Here is a 16,093-nt window from a genome sequence, read left to right as displayed (position 1 = left end):
TTTCTTTTTGTTTATGTCTCCATCTTGTCTTGCATATTCATTCTACTTCAACTTTTTATTTAAGACTTGATTTTTGACAAACTCTTTAGGTTCGGAAATTGTCTTGTTCTGTGATTTTGTCATATCTTTCTAAAGCTCTGTGTCGAGTCTTTGGATATTTTCACTCTTAAGTTATTTTAGTTGTAGTGGTGTTTCTTGTCATGATTTTCATCTGCTTGGCAGCAGCATTTTTTCTGGTGAGGTTTCCTCGTCTGTTTTTCCAGTCACTGCCTATCCTTTTCTTCATCCTTCCTATCTTTCTCTCTTTCCCTCTGTTTCCTGTAACTTCTTGGTCTCTTCTACATCCTGTGCTAGTTTCTTTTTATTAATCTTTGAATGAATCAAGCCCTGCCCCTTCCCCACTCCCAACCCCTGATTTGAAACTGGTTTATGTGCGGGCTGGGAGAGCAGGGGTAGCAGTTCTTTTTTTTTTTTTTTCTCTGAAGTGTAGGCAACCCACTCCAGTACTCTTGCCTAGACAATCCAATGGACAGAGGAGCCTGGTGGTCCATGGGCTTGCAAAGAGTTGGACATGACTGAAGCAATTGAGCACATATGTAGGTCAAGAAAGAGCATTTCCCCAGATCTTATATCCGTTCCCCTTTTTTTTTCTTTGCATGAGCAACATGATACCTGCTTCATGAGATTTTTTTGTTTTGTTTTTTGGCCCTATCCTGCAGCATGTGGAATCTTAGTTCTCTGACCAGGGATCGAACCCACGTCTCCTGCATCGGCAGCAGAGAGTTTTAACCGCTGGACCGCCAGGGAAGTCCCGATAGCAGAAGTTCTTCCTTGTTCATAGTAAAGCACTTTATGACACAGGATTGTGTAGTTGAGAGTGTTTAACCTTTTTGTGTTGCTGCCATTCCAGCAGAAGCTAGGATACTGTTCACAGTTCAGTCTCCTCTGCCTTCTCTACCTTGTCTCAGGGACGGGGTTTCTTTCACTGATTTTGCATCCGAATCTTTAGTGGAAGACCTCCTCTCAGCACCTTTCTATACCCCTACTTGACTTTCACTGCCCTTGGCAGTCTTTTCACATACACTGTGATTGGGTGATAAGTTTTTGTGTTTTATCTAAGATGGAATTTCCATTTCTTTTTATTCTACTGTTGTCTTGGGAGAGAGAAAGGACAGAGACTTCCTTACCCTGCTGTCTTAGAGCCGGTTGTCGTTTTTTGTTTAAATCTCTCAGCAAAGCTAGTTGGCTGACAGAAGCCTTCCTCAGAGTACTCTTTAGGGTCTGGCTGCTTGGTTCTTTGTACTCTTCCTTGCATTGCTTGGTGACTTTGCTCCTGATCGTTAGTTATTTTCCTTGAGGACTGGATTTCCTTGAGGACTGGATTTCACTGGCTCTGGTTGGGTTTCCGAGATGGGTTTAACTGTGAACAAGCAGGGCATCGCTGTGCTGAGAGGATTGTTTGTTTTGAGGGCACACCATGGTATTGCATTTATTAAAAATATTGTAGGGATCAATAGTTCCATCTGAGTTCATTTCTCCTGGCTATATTGTACTTCTTTGTGCATTTATGAGGTGGTATATCTTATGAATTATTAAAGCAAGCTTGAATACATCTTTTAAAAAGAATAGGAGTAACTTTTATTTGCTTGTCATCCCATCCCCCATCTGGGAGGCACTGGTTTCCTTTTATTATTGAAAAAAATATTATTGAAAAAAGCAACTTAGTGTTGCTTTTTATGTTCCAAGGATCAAAGATATGGCGGGGTGGGGGGGGGTAGGCGGATGTTCATGGTTCTGTACTTTGATAGGAAAGGAGATAGTTATTTTAATTTCTATCACCAAGTACCAAAAGTTCCTTTCAAATGCACTGCAGCCCAAAAAAGGAAGCAAAACAAAACACTACCTGCCAGTGGGTGAAAATAATTAACAGCATTCACCCCATGCAGTACTTGTAATTGTTTCAAATTTACAAACACAACAATGAAACATATTTTGCATAATGAAATATTTATTTTTATCCTTCATGCTTGCAAGCTGCTCTCCATTCATTCTGTTTGCAAACAGCAGCAGCAGCATTTCTTTAAACATGAGCTGAGTGTAATTTCCAGCTGTTGAAATTAATTCTTTTTTAGGTCCTGTTAAAAGCTATCATCCAACAGCAAATCTGTTCTTCTTTTTGCTCTTCGTTTATTTCCATTGACTTTTTTCTTGTTCTTATTTTTACTCATGAGTAAAAGTGCTTCTCAGTGATCCTTGGTGTTTGAGATAAGACAGAATTAATAAAAGGAATTCTTGTCTTTGTGTGACATACTATATCGTTCCCTTGGTAAGTGGATCAAAATTCTAATTTTGCATCTCTTTCATTTCATAGTTAAAAACAATTAAATGTCACCTGTAGGCTCCAGAGTAGAGAAAAGCTGTAATATTATAGATTTTAAAATTCCCTGTAATATATGGCAGAACCCATCACAGTATTGTAACGATCCTCCAATTAAAAATAAAATAAATTTTAAAAATCACTGTAATATGAAAATCTTACTGTCATCATGTAGATATCAGTCAAGACCTGTGCAAAAGCAGTTGTACAAAAAAACCAAATTGTACCAAAAAAAACCCCCCAAGATTGTAAAATGCTCTTCAACATTCTTCCTCTGGGGATAACAGTTTCATATATGCAGCACGTAAGGTAGATTTTGTTTTGGTTACCATATCCCCATATCATGGGAGTCACAAATGTAAATTTGAATCTTGTTTTAACCACTTTAAAAAAGTAAAAACAAATAGCAAAAGCTAATTGTAATACTCTCTTATTTAATCCAGTATATTCAGAGTGTTATCATTTCAACATAGAACCAATGTGAAAACTGTTAATAGTAGATTGTATATTCTTTTTGTATTCAGTCTTCAGACTGCAGTGTTTCTTGCACTGACAGCACATCTCAGTGGAGACACTGCGTTTTAGATGCGCGCACCGCGCGTGGCCGCTGGCCGCTGTACTGCACGGCCTGGCTCTAGACTGTGGCGTCTGTGAGAGTGGGAATCGTGGGAGGGTTTTGCTGTGTTTCTTGCTGCTGTAGGTGCTCATTCAGTCTGTGCCTCCGAATGAATGAATGAGTGAGTAAAATATACGGAAAGGTGTAGGTTAATGCCGGATCCGTAATGATATCAGTGCCTCCTGTCAAGAGAACTAAGATACATTGTTTGGAAAGAGAACCCAGAGTCTGGAAGGATCCTGCGTTCTGTCCTGTGGAAGGACGGTGGGGTGGGAGTTGAAGAGTTAAATTGCCAAGGACTTGTTGCAGGAGGCAATAGGAGAGGAAAGGCAAAGAGTGGCCAGTCTCATCCAGGATGTACTTTCCAGCTGCGGTTCCTTGATCCAGCGTAGCTGACAGCGCCTCTCCCGTCTGCTGGTGCTCCTGGTGTGCGGGTGTACACTGTGCTCCTGCGCAGTACTGCAGTCAGGGCCGTGTGCCCCTCTCTGATACCAGGAGGCTGGGATGTGGTTTCAGTGTGCTGCTTAAAAATTGATAAGATTGTTTCAGTTGTATAAGTCGGTACAGTGTGGATAGCAGTTCATTACAATGTACTAAATTAATAATGTCCGTATTCTGTGACCCAGTGATTATTTAGGTATATACCATTGAGAAAAGGTTTCATATGTATGCAAGGAAGCATTAAATGATAATTGTGGCATTTTTAAAAATTAAAAACATGCAAACCGCCTACCTGTCTGTCTTAAGAGATCAGATAAATATTTTTGACACACTCATTAACTCTGTACAGGAATTAAATGACAGGAATTAAATGCATCTAGTGAACTAGACTTGTATTTCCAGATGGAAAGCCATCAAATATTCAAGGTTGAATGAGGAAAGCAAGCTTTGGAACACCTGTGTTTTTTTTTTTTTTTTCTCTTAAAATAAAAAATGTCACACAGTATACACAGTGTTAGGTATTTCTCATTGCTGCATATTGCTATACAAAAGTTGGGGGGAAAAAAAACAAGCGAACCTCAAGACTCTAAAGGTAAGCTCTATTTCTAGAATAGTGTGTACTGCTGGTCAGGGGTGTGGGAACAGGTTGAGTCTTCAAAGAGCACTCAGGTGAATATAAACCTCTGTAGTTGTTTTTTTTTTTTTTTTTTTTTAATACAGAGCACTGAATGATAATAATTGGCAATTCTAGATGGAGGTCACAGGGGTGTTATTCTTTATTCTTTGATATATTTTTAATTGTTCTCAATTTCTGTTTTATACATTCAGGAGGTCTGTAGTTAGTTTTTTTGGAACTGAAAATTTAGGATTAAACATGCCCGGGATATTTTTCTTTCTTGGTATACTTCATATGAATTATTTCAGCTCTTTGCTGGAAGAGGATACACAGGTGGAGAAATATCCTTTTGATGTATACAAGTACGAAAGTGCATGTTATAACTGAATTTACTTTGTTCTGTATTTCAGGCTAGAATTTCAATCCAGATTCCTTCAGGAAAATGCCTAATAAACTTAGGGCCACACAGTACCCTTGTGAGTTAAGATTAAAAAAAGTATTTTTAAAACCTAGAATTAGCTTAAGGCTTTCAAAGACGTGTCAGCTGTGGTGTATTTCAGTTAAGGTCCACAAGCACTTACGGAATGCCTGTCTGTGGCTTGAGGCTTGGGGGATGGCTAGGAGAGAGTAACACTTAAAAGGAAACTTTAGACATTTCAGGATACAGAAACAGCTGGGAACTGTGCAGTTGAATAAAGAAACATTCACTGTCAGAAGGGGAAAGAACAATACATATTGGGTTGGCCAAAAAGTTTGAGTTTTCCATACTGTCCAATGTTAAAACCCAGATGAACTTTTTGGCCAACCCTACTTTTTTTTTTTTTTTTTTTCGGAGAAATTACTAATTTATTTTCTCCAAGCTCTGAATCCATGCTTCATGATCTGTTCTGTGGTCGTGGAGCCCGGCCATGTAAGCATTTCTCCTTTGCAGCAAATGTGATGTTCAGCTGTGTCCACAGAGGGTGTGGGAAAGGATCTCCGGATGAAGGGGCTTCTCTTCTGGATTCCAGTGTCCTGGACCCTTTCAGGTGGCTTCACAGCACATCCCAAGGCCACCTCGCTGAGTGTGGTGTCTCTCCCCCCTCCTCCACCCCCGGTGCTTCAGAGGGAGGGTTTCCCACCATGGCCCTCTCTCTAGTCTGTCTGCTTCCTAGGTCTGCTCCTCTGTATTCAGCACTCCCACCCCCAGTACTCCTGTCCCCGTTATTAATTTTCCCACATTCGCGTTGCTCTCACCTGTTTCTTTCTCTGTTTGAATCACTGCACGGTGTCTCCTGATTGGGCCCTAATGGCGCAGAAGGCACAGTTTCCTCCAGTATGCTGAGACCAATACAGGTGACGCTGACGTTTAAAAGGCCTCTTAGGAATCTTCTCAGCCTGTTGTTCATTTTCTTTCAGTAGGACATTAAGCTAGGTGTGTGAATGGGTTCATGGATCAGTAGGTGTGAACATCTGTGCAGCTCTCACCGTGTACTTTACGGCATTGGAAAAGTGTGTGCATTGTTATTTCTGGAGAAGTTTGTATTTGAGGTTCTTTGTGCTTTAAGCTCGTGTGGCTTCATATGTCACTTTGCCTTACCGCACCAGCTTAGATGCCCAGCGGAGGCCTTCTGGTGGAGCAGATAATGTGTGCTCCATTGCCAGGTGAACCTGGGTTCTGATTCTGGCTCCACTGTTACAATAATTCTAGTTCTAACTACCTAGCACACAAGTGAAAAATCTTATTTTCTAAATTCAAGTTCTCACTTGAGCCCACAACAGAATTTATATAACTTGGGGCAGATAACTTTGTGACTCTGAGCTTATTTCCTTGTCTGTGAAATAAGAAATAAAATACAAGCCTTTTGAGTTGTTGTAAGGTTAATTATGTCAGAGTAAAGCACCGATTTGTTGTTGTTTAGTTGCTGAGGTGTGTTCGACTCTTTTGCCACCCCAATGACTGTAGCCCGCCAGGCTCCTCTGTCCATGCTAAGTCGCTTCAGTCGTGTCCGACTCTGTGTGACCCCATAGACGGCAGCCCACCAGGCTCCCCCATCCCTGGGATTCTCCAGGCAAGAACACTGGAGTGGCTTGCCATTTCCTTCTCCAATGCATGAAAGTGAAAAGTGAAAGTGAAGTCGCTCAGTCGTATCCGACTCTTAGCAACCCCATGGACTGCAGCCCACCAGGCTCCTCCATCCATGGGATTTTCCAGGCAAGAGTACTGGAGTGGGGTGCCATTGCCTTCTCCCCTCTGTCCATTGCAATGTATAAATAATCCAGTTTGTCTGTTTCCTTGCCAATATTTGATATAAAATTACTGTATTTTATTTCAGCCATTTCATAAGGATGCAGTGTTATCTTGTGGTTTTGAGTTTTCCAGTGGAGTTTAACACATTGTCTTGTGCTTATTTATCATCTCTGTGCCTCTGTTTTCCTTTTAAGAATTTTCTAAAAATACATTTCTTGTAATGTTCATGCAAGTCTCTGGCGGGGGCAGGGGGAACACAGGAAAAACTGATCTGTTTTAGGTTTTTCGTTTGGTGTTTGCCATAGCAGTTGCTTCTGCATTTTCAAACTGGGGCTTCTTCGCTAGAAGTTATTTTATATAACCAGTTATCTAAGGTCCTTTTTAATGTTTTGTTTTCCTGTTTCCTTTGATTTAGGAGTAATGAAAACAAACAAGGAAACCCAAACATACCCAAGCCCAAACAATAAAACTGCTGTGAACACTTATTAATAACATGTCTCTCCTACAAACTTTGTGTTTTCAACTTTTATTAAACTTTTTTTGATAACGCTTTCAATTGTTAACTACGATTAGTATTAAAAAATATTTCCACTGTACAGAGACACCTTTCGGCAAATACAATGTAGAGAACAGTGGGAGAAGAGCTATTCAAAATTTTACATGTCTCATGATGCAGGGAACCCAAAGCTGGTGCTCTGTTACAACCTAGAGGGTAGGATGGGGAAGGAATGGCTGCTTCATGTTGCTATATGGCAGAAACGATCATAGTATTGTAATTATCCTCCAATTAAAAATAAAATAAAAAAAAATTTAAAAGCTTTACGTGTCTCATTGTAAGGAGAATGTAGGCAAGTCCATAGGGTATAATATCAATGGAACAGTAAAACTGTGAAAGATGATACAAGGCCAAGAACAGCAAGAAATATTTTATGGAATGTGGTCAAGCATTGGACAAAGCAACAGTATAGGGAATACTAAAAAGTTGTAAACATGTTTGTCTGTTGCTTAAGACAGGAAGTTGAGTCATCTCTGACTCCTTTAGCATACCCTCCACATCTAGGTCTCTCGCCAGTCCAGTCGCTTCCAGCTGCCAGATATATCTTGAAGTACACCCAAGTGTCTCTGCTTTAAGTGCTGCAAATCTCATCTAAGCAACCATCTCTGCTGGTCACCTCTAGTCTCCTAAAGTCATCACTTCCACTCTTGTCTCCTAATCTGTTCTCAACTTAAAAGGAAGGAAGCTCTTTAACACTTAAGTCAGAATAGAACACTCTCAAACTGAAAACCCATCGTGGCTTCCTTTTATACTTAAACTCTGTTCAGCACCATGACCTGCTTAATATGGTCCTTGACTGCCTCTCAGTTTTATCTCTTAAAGCTATTCCCTTATCTGCCTAAACTCCAGAGCAACTGGCCTTCTTTTAATTATTTAAAAAATGAGCTTTTTCATGCCCTGATAAGTCATGTTTTAAAGAGTAAGACTAATTTATCTCTAAGAATGTTCTCAGATAAAACTTACAAACTAAGAAATGGCATAGTAAGGCATTTATTCAGCCCCTTGAAGCTCTTTAATTGTCCTTTGTTCCACCTGGTTATAACTCTTGGCCTAAAGGAGGCCCAAAATGAATTGTTGGGTAATTATCTCTTGCTTTTAACAGGAGCCCAATGATTCTTCTTCTTTTCATCTATTTCTAGAAATACTATCCCTATTTCTTCTCCCTCTACTCTTACTCATAGCCATCAAACAGTCCTCCCACACACACTTTTTTTTCCCCTAACTAGGAAGAAGAATTAGCTTGATTGTGCTCAGTTAGAAAAGGAGCGTAGTTAATTATGAAATTAACATATATGAAATTCTTGTTAGTTGGTAGTAAAAATATGCACTTCTCAGTTTCTAGTTATTTTGTATTAAGGCCCAATTGATGAAATTATTCTATTATTATTACCATGTAGAGTTAATGATTTTTTGTTTAAAAGAATCAGTTTGTTTGCTAGAAACTGTCATGTAGTAAATTGTGTTAAACTATTCTGAAGATGTCAGAGGTACTTGGAAAGGTACAGGTATGAACTGACAAGGTATTCTATTTCTACAAAATAAGATACATGTATTTCTTATTTGTGTGACAAATATCTGATTTTGATGCCTTTTCACTATTGATGCAGAAATAAATCTCTCAATTGAAATATGACTTGATATAAGTTCTGAGATCTAATACCACTGATCCATTAAAAAAGGAGAGGGGAAGGAATTCTGGCGCTAAATGAACAGGCAGAGGAGGGAGACTGGCTCGGTATCTTGGGTCTTCTCCCATTAGGGTACACATTTGCATCAGTTTCGTTTAAAAGCCTTTACTTTTGCCAGGTGAACCAGCCACCATCATTACTATTTTCTTTTATTCCAGCTCTTCTCGGTAGTTCTAGGCGCTTAATTATTTTTGCTCATTCATAGAAATCTGCCACATCTCGTTATTTTGTCACTGCCACTTTACCAGCATTACAAAACGAACTGAGCCAATAGAAGTCGTCATTCTCACGCCGTCTGGCAGTTACATCTCTGATGGTGGTTTCTCATCTGATATGGGGGAGGAAGTGAGCCACCCAGCACATAGTCAGAAGGATCTGACTGTTCTCACCAGTGGCAAATAATTTAGTAATGGAGTCTCAAATAAATAGGAGGCGCAAATAGAGAGGGTATGGATTTTTGCTGGAAGATTGCCTAGAATAGTATAGGTATTAATATGTACAGTTGGTAGAAGAGGTCTTACTGAAGATTCAGAGTCTAAAAGAGAGGATAAGATGGTAGGTTTGCATAGTTTGCATCTGGGATGAACTGGAAGGCAGTTGAGCTAGGACATAAGTTGCTTTGTTAATTCTCCAGACATTGGTAGCTAGGATGAATGTAGCTTCTGGGTGATAGTCATGTTTTTAAGTTGAAATTTTTAAGAATAGTGATGAGCAATCTGCCTTACAGCTGGATGTGATGGGATCCCGGGCATCCTGAAGAACTGTAAGTGGTCTTCCAGTTTGGGCATTGGGAGTGATTTTTGCCAGCTAGGGGATATTTTCCATTGTCTGTGGATTTTTGGTTGTCACAACCCGGGTACTACTGGCATCTAGTGGGTAAGGGCACAGACACTGCTGAATATCTTACAATGTACTGGACAACCCCTCACAACAAAGACACAGGGAATTCGCTGGCAGTCCAGTAGTTAGGAGTTGGGGCTTTCACTGCCCAGGGCACGGGTTCAGTCCCTGGTTGGGGAACTAAGATCCCACAAGCTGTAAGGCACAGCCTTAGTAGCAAGGTTGAGCAGCCCTGTATTTTAACCAATACCAACAAAGGTCTGTTATGTTTCCTTATTTCCTGTAGATTGAGTATGCATATTTGCTGTCTTGTCCTTACAGAATGGCTAGTCTTTAGTAGAAATTTAATGATGGAGAAGGCACGCACCCTTAATCATTCCCAACAACTCACCTTTGGACAGACCTGCATATGCTGGCTTCATTTACAAGACCCTGTTTTTCTGCACCACTTCCCTCTTTGTAGTTTTTACACTTTATGAGCTTTACTCATCTTTGAGGAAAATTTCCCTGTGCCACTTTAGGATAAACAGTTTGATGTTTGGCTATTATTAAGTTTTCTTAGTAATGAGATATTTGGTGTCACTAAGTGTTAAAGAGGTACCTGATTATAGACTTTATAAATAGCATCAAAGATGACTAAATATCATACTTTATCTCCATAGCGCATAACTAGGAGAGGAGGAAGCAGAAGATGGCAGAGAGAAAGGATAATAGAATTTACACAGCAGCATTTACTTAAAGATAATAAAAAAATTTCATTACATGACATGAACCAGCCCATTAGGACTAGCACAGCACTCTGCACGGAGATGTTCAGTATAAATACCATTTGCTTTTTATTTGAAATAAGGATAATTCTGTGTTACTGACTTGACTAAAATTTAAAGAGTGTTCCACTCACTATTTGTGGGATATTATAAATAATGTGAGCTCTTTTAATAATTGCACATAAATATACTGTAAATTAAACCTTTCATCTAAAACTACAAAAGAGTTATCTAAACAGCAATTAATTATGCACTTTGGTACTCCTGTGAGTGAAGTACATTGTTGCTGTCTCTTTCAGAGAGCACAGATTTCCATGGAAGGCTTTGAATGAAAGTTTTCCCCCCATGAAATAACCTCTCAATAGGGAAAGCATGGTAGTCCATCTGTTAACCATGAACTGACTGATCTGGATCATAGTTGAGGCTTTGCAGGTGAGAGTGTGTACAAATAATAAGCCAGCTACCTACAAAAATATTTACTTCCTCATAAGACCTTGATCCAGTACAGACTTGAGACATAATGTCGTATTCTCCAACCAATAGGAAGATTATGTGTCTTTGAAGTAGAAATTAATATTTGGATTAGTTAAGGCTCCTTTAGTTTCAAATGACAGAGAACCCAGCTCAAACTGGGCTGAGCCGAAAAAGGGGGATTTATTAGCTCATGCAGTCAAATAGGCTATTGCTAGGACTACAGGGCGGAGAAGGCAATGGCACCCGACTCCAGTACTCTTGCCTGGCAAATCCCATGGATGGAGGAGCCTGGTGGGCTGCAGTCCATGGGGTCGCCAGCAGTTGGACACGACTGAGCGACTTCACTTTCACTTTTCACTTTCATGCATTGGAGAAGGAAATGGCAACCCACTCTAGTGTTCTTGCCTGGAGAATCCCAGGGATGGGGGAGCCTGGTGGGCTGCCATCTATGGGGTCACACAGAGTCAGACACGACTGACGTGAATTAGCAGCAGCAGCAGCAGCAGCAGCAGCAGGACTACAGGGACTCAGACAGCACTCTTGTTTCTTAGCCTTGCCTTCGTATATTGGCTCTATTCTCTGTGCTGACATGATAGTCCATCACAGAGCCAAACTTCTTCCATCCAGTCTCTCAGGTGGCGACAGCAGAAAAGAGAACCCGGGAGGTCTCCTTAGGATTCATTACCTTTGATTGGATCACATCTCTGTCTCTGAATCAGTCTCTCTGGGCAGGGTATATAACATCATGGATTGAGCCATGTGCCAAATCTGGGTAAGATTTAATGCCACTTATAGGTAGAGAGTGCAAGAGTGGGGTTACCTTGATGAAAATTAGTTATGCAAAAAATAAATCTTTACCTTAACCCTGTCTTCTGCAGAAGTACCATATAAATACATATGAGCTACTTTAAAAAAATATATGGTTCTGTACAAGAGTCTTGATATATTTTACCAATATTCAACTGCTGATATTTAAGTTTGCTGGCAGTTTTTTCAGGATTACACATAATATCACAGTGACTATCTTTGTCTATATGTCCTGTGAATTTGGGCAAGTTTTATAGAGACTACATAGAATTTCTGGATCAAAGGTTGTGCACGTTTAAATTTTTATAAATCTGCCAAACTGTCTCTCAAAATTATAATTTTATCAACAGCATATAAGAGAATTTGTTTCCCCATGTTACTTCCTTCTCATTTTATCTTTGTTGTCTCTCCAGTTCCTGAAACATTTCGTGAGTTTGGTAAAATATATATAATACTCTTTATTTTGCATTAGAATCAGTGTACTTGGGAGTAGTTCGGTCATAAGACTAATAAGTAGGTGATCTAGACTGGAATCAAAATGTATCTTTCAGATGGCTAAGACTGAAAAATATTTCTTTCACTTTAGTTTACTTTTTCTTCCATCTTAATACTTGAAACCAATTTAATAGTCTGCTTTTCAGAAAATCAAATTATTTATGTCCAACTTTATTCAATAGAAATTAATGAAGTAACCGATTAGCCTCTGATTGTGAGTCAAACTCTTCAGTATTTGTCAGTAACAGTCATTTATATGATGCCAGGTTAAAAAAAAATGTTGAAGATGTATTTAATATGCTTACTGGTAGTACCAATATATAAAGTTGATGTACAGATTTTAATGTATGTTAGTCTTCAGCTCATATCAGACTGATGCATAATAAACAACTATTCAACCATTGAAGTTGTAGTATTTGATAAATCTGCAAAAATTTTGCTGTATAAGCCAATAAAAATTTTACATTAAGAATAACTCATGCAGTAACTTCTATTCATTAAAGCTTGGCATAATTTAAATGATGATGGAGTGAGTATATATTTGAGGCTGACTCATGATTTATCAAAAATATCTTATTTGAGAATGTCCTTTACTTTTTTTAGTTCTTTACTTATTTTTTTTCAAGTTGGTTGCTTTCATTAATAGTGATATTTCTTTACTCAGGTTTCAAGTTGCTGTCAACAAATTCCTGCCAGCATTATGTAATGCATGCGTGAAACTTTATTTTCCAAATGCCATTTTATTTAAGTATATGGGAAATACTTTAATTGGATTTAAAAGTGAGATTTAAAAGTGGTTAAGTATCTTTTTTTGATAAACATTATTCATAACAAAATAAAATAGCTTTAGGAGGTACTGGAACTTATTTTTTTTCTTACAGATGGCTTGTACCCCAATCCCAGCTTCTAGGTAACGAAAGAGTGGTCCACAGATTTTATGAAGCCATTTAAAGCAGGAATTTTGTTTGTTTGTTCAGTCACTCAGTCATGTTTGATTTTTTGCACAACCCCGCAGACTGTAGCCCACCGGGTTCCTCTGTCCATGGGATTTCCCAGGCAAGAATACTAGAGTGGGTTGCCATTTTCTTCTCCAGGGGATCTTCCCAACCCAAGGATCTAAGTGGCGTTTCCTGCATTGTCAGGCAGATTCTTTACCATTGAGCCACCTGGGAAGCCCTTAAAACAGGAATAGATGTGTATAAATTTACTTCCTCTGACTTAGGTGTTTCTCTTTTAATTAACTGCTCTAAAAATACCAATTTAAATCAGGGTATGAGAAATAATAGGCATGGGGAAACAATTTTGGATAATAAAAGTAACACTGATTTTTAACTGAACAAGAGTTAATAATAACAGTGTTACAGATTTGTCCACTGAATTAATCTCTCCTCTCCCTGTTGCATTGCGTTGCGTTCCTTCTGTCCTGGCCCTCATCAGCATCTACAGTGCGATGCATGTATGCAATTCTGTTTCTCCTTTTTCCACGAAAGTGAGAGTCTGGAGAGCTAGTTCTTTCTGGTATTCATCTTTCTGTTCTGTTTAGGGCCTGCCACATAATAGGTATAAATGTTAAATTCATCTGATCTCTGCAAAATAATATAGTGCAATAACTTGACAAGTCACTGTTGACAATCCTTGGCCACTACTTTTATATTTTAATTTTACTTCAGTGACTCAATTTTTACATAAAAAGATCCCATAGATGTGTAAATTTTGTTTACAGAGAAATGTTTTATGTACTCTGAGGGTAATTACTGATAGTTTTACCATCTGTTTCTATTTATCAGTATTTCCCATCTCCCTGTTCATTTGTTTGGCTGAGTCTTTTATGTGTGAGATTCTTTATCCATTTAGCTTTTGATGTCTTTGAAATTTTAGTTTTTGATATTTAGGAAACGTACAGAATATTTTACGATGTTCTGCAAGTTATGTTTATGGTATAACTTGAATTTGAGTCCCATTCTTTAAAGGGAAATGTGTGTTGTTGGTTAATTGGTAAAATGATACATCTCTCTTAGATATGTTTGTAAAACCTCTTATTTTTGTTTTGCACTTTTTAAGAACCTTAGACTTTTCTAGGAACACAATGCTTTTTTAGTGTTTATTTTCATTTTAACAGGAGTGGAGAAAGAGGACTAATGTTTGTTGAATGCTTACTATGCTCCAGTACTGTGATGAGCACGATATATCATTATATAATGACAAACAGTTGTCATTAATTGCTTAATGACTCTGTCGAAGGTGATACTATTACAGTTTACAGATGAAGAAGCTGAAGCAAAAAAAGAATATCTTTTTTCCCCCCAACTTGGTCTCTGTTTTATTTCTGATGTAATGTAGGACCCAGAAAACTATCTTATGTATATCATGGATGAGCAGAAAATTCACTGGGATCTTTACCATGCCAATATGATCAGTTTGTTATCCTTTCACCCCACCTGTCAGTGATTACCTAGAAATCTGGAGGTAGATATGACTGAATATAAACACTCTTTTAAGTGTATAGCTAAATTTGCAGAATGGGAAGGTGATCTCATCAGTGTAATTCAATGAAGAGGTAGCTCTAAAAAATACAGCTGTCTCTTGGTTTCTGTGAGAGGCTGGATCCCCTGAGATACCAAAATCCACAGACGCTGAAGTCACTTATGTGAAATGGTAAAGGAATACAGTTGGCCCTCTGCATCCACGGATTTCACTTTCACAGATCCAAGAGCAGTCCGTGTATTAGAAACCTTTGGATCTGGAGGGCCAACTGTAGTTTATTTCTTCTGAAACTGCTGGTGTCCATGCTCTTTGCTTATTTTTATGGCCTTGTGATTGGTTTTAACAGCTTTGTGGGAACAGGAATAAGACTTTGGTTTGTTCAGGGTGAGGAATTAGCCTCTTTAGACATCTCAACATTCTCTCGTGTATCACCCAGGATTTAAAATAAAAAGTTTGATTTGAAATTAATAGGTAAAAGATTTTTTTATTAAAGAAAAGAATAAAGGGGATGAATTGATGCTAAGACTGACATTTCTAGGAAAATTAGATATTAGAGAAGTAACAACAGAGATAGTAGACCATGGATTAAAACAATTTCAAGGAATGATTGACCAGTAACTTCAAATCCTAGGGTGATATCACAGAAAATACATGAGAAGGCAAGCAATAAAAAGTCCCAGTTAGAGGGGCAGCTGGGCTTTTTTTGCTTTATTTGATATCTTAGGATTTTTTCCAAGTTTCAGTCAATTTTGTAACACCTCTATTTTTACAGTCACACATATCTAGATTATTAGTTACTTCATATTTTAGAGTAAACTTACCGTGTTATGCTTATGATTTATTTTTAAGAGGAACCTTCTGTATCACAATAAAATATGGAAACCCTTGAAAGTGAAAGTCGCCCAGTCATGCCCAACTCTTTGCAGCCCCATGGACTGCAGCCTGCCAGGCTCCCCTGTCCGTAGAATTTTCCAGGCAAGGATACTGGAGTGGGTTGCCATTTCCTTCTCCAGGGGATCTTCTTGACCCAGGGATTGAACCCAGGTCTCCTGTACTGCAGGCAGATTCTTTACTGACTGAGCTACCAGGCAAGCCCTATGGAAACTCTTAAAATCTGCCGTAAATAAAAACTTTCTAAAAAACTCATAAAATTAAGGAGGAAAGTTATAAGCTATGTCCTCTTGCCTTTGAGCCCAAGGCCTGTCTTCTGTTAAAAAGAAGAAAAAGCAAGCTTTAAGGGTTGCTGAGGATATCATATGTCTTCCTCTTTATTTAATAGGAGGAATTGGAAAAGGTGGAAAAAGGAAATGTACTTTGTCTTAGGCAATTCTGTCTTATTTGTGTGTGTGATGGGTACAATGGTTTTTAGTTCTAGCAACATTGTTGGCTGAATGTGAAATGTGGAGGGAAGCATGACCGTGTGTGTGTCTGAGTGTTTTAACATTCATCGTGTGATAGAATGCTGCTCTGAGCTTCCTATATTGAAAGATTCTTTGTTTTTTCTTTTTGAAGCTCTTTTAAGAGCCTGTGCTGATGGAGGTGCCAACCACTTATATGACGTCACAGAAGGAGAGAGGGAGAGGTAAGCTTTCTTTCAGCCAGTGTCTGTTACATCAGTTCTGCTTTTGAGCTTGTTTTATTTTTTTCTTAGTAAATTGTGGTTGTTCATTTTCCTTCAAATTCTTACAGAAAACCACCTCAG

At 38.7% G+C, this 16,093-nt stretch overlaps 1 protein-coding gene across 5 annotated transcripts in view; it reads left to right on the top strand.

Moving 5' to 3' along the window:
* The window catches only part of TPK1 (thiamin pyrophosphokinase 1), a 384,981-nt gene that overhangs the window by 129,920 nt on the left and 238,968 nt on the right, over positions 1 to 16,093 (top strand). For all 5 annotated transcript variants that reach the window (XR_011566131.1, XM_019959243.2, XM_019959244.2 and 2 more), the window contains exon 4: positions 15,904 to 15,973. Coding sequence is in view for 4 of the 5 variants with exons in the window: in XM_019959243.2 (XP_019814802.1) it covers positions 15,904 to 15,973 (70 nt within the window). In the remaining variant the exon portion in view is untranslated. The remainder of the gene's footprint in view (positions 1 to 15,903; positions 15,974 to 16,093) is intronic.

The sequence above is a fragment of the Bos indicus genome, chromosome 4 (assembly GCF_029378745.1).
Source record: "Bos indicus isolate NIAB-ARS_2022 breed Sahiwal x Tharparkar chromosome 4, NIAB-ARS_B.indTharparkar_mat_pri_1.0, whole genome shotgun sequence".
Taxonomy (NCBI): domain Eukaryota; kingdom Metazoa; phylum Chordata; class Mammalia; order Artiodactyla; family Bovidae; genus Bos; species Bos indicus.
The sequence above is the reverse complement of the archived record's forward strand: the minus strand, read 5'-3'. Positions and strand labels throughout refer to the sequence as shown.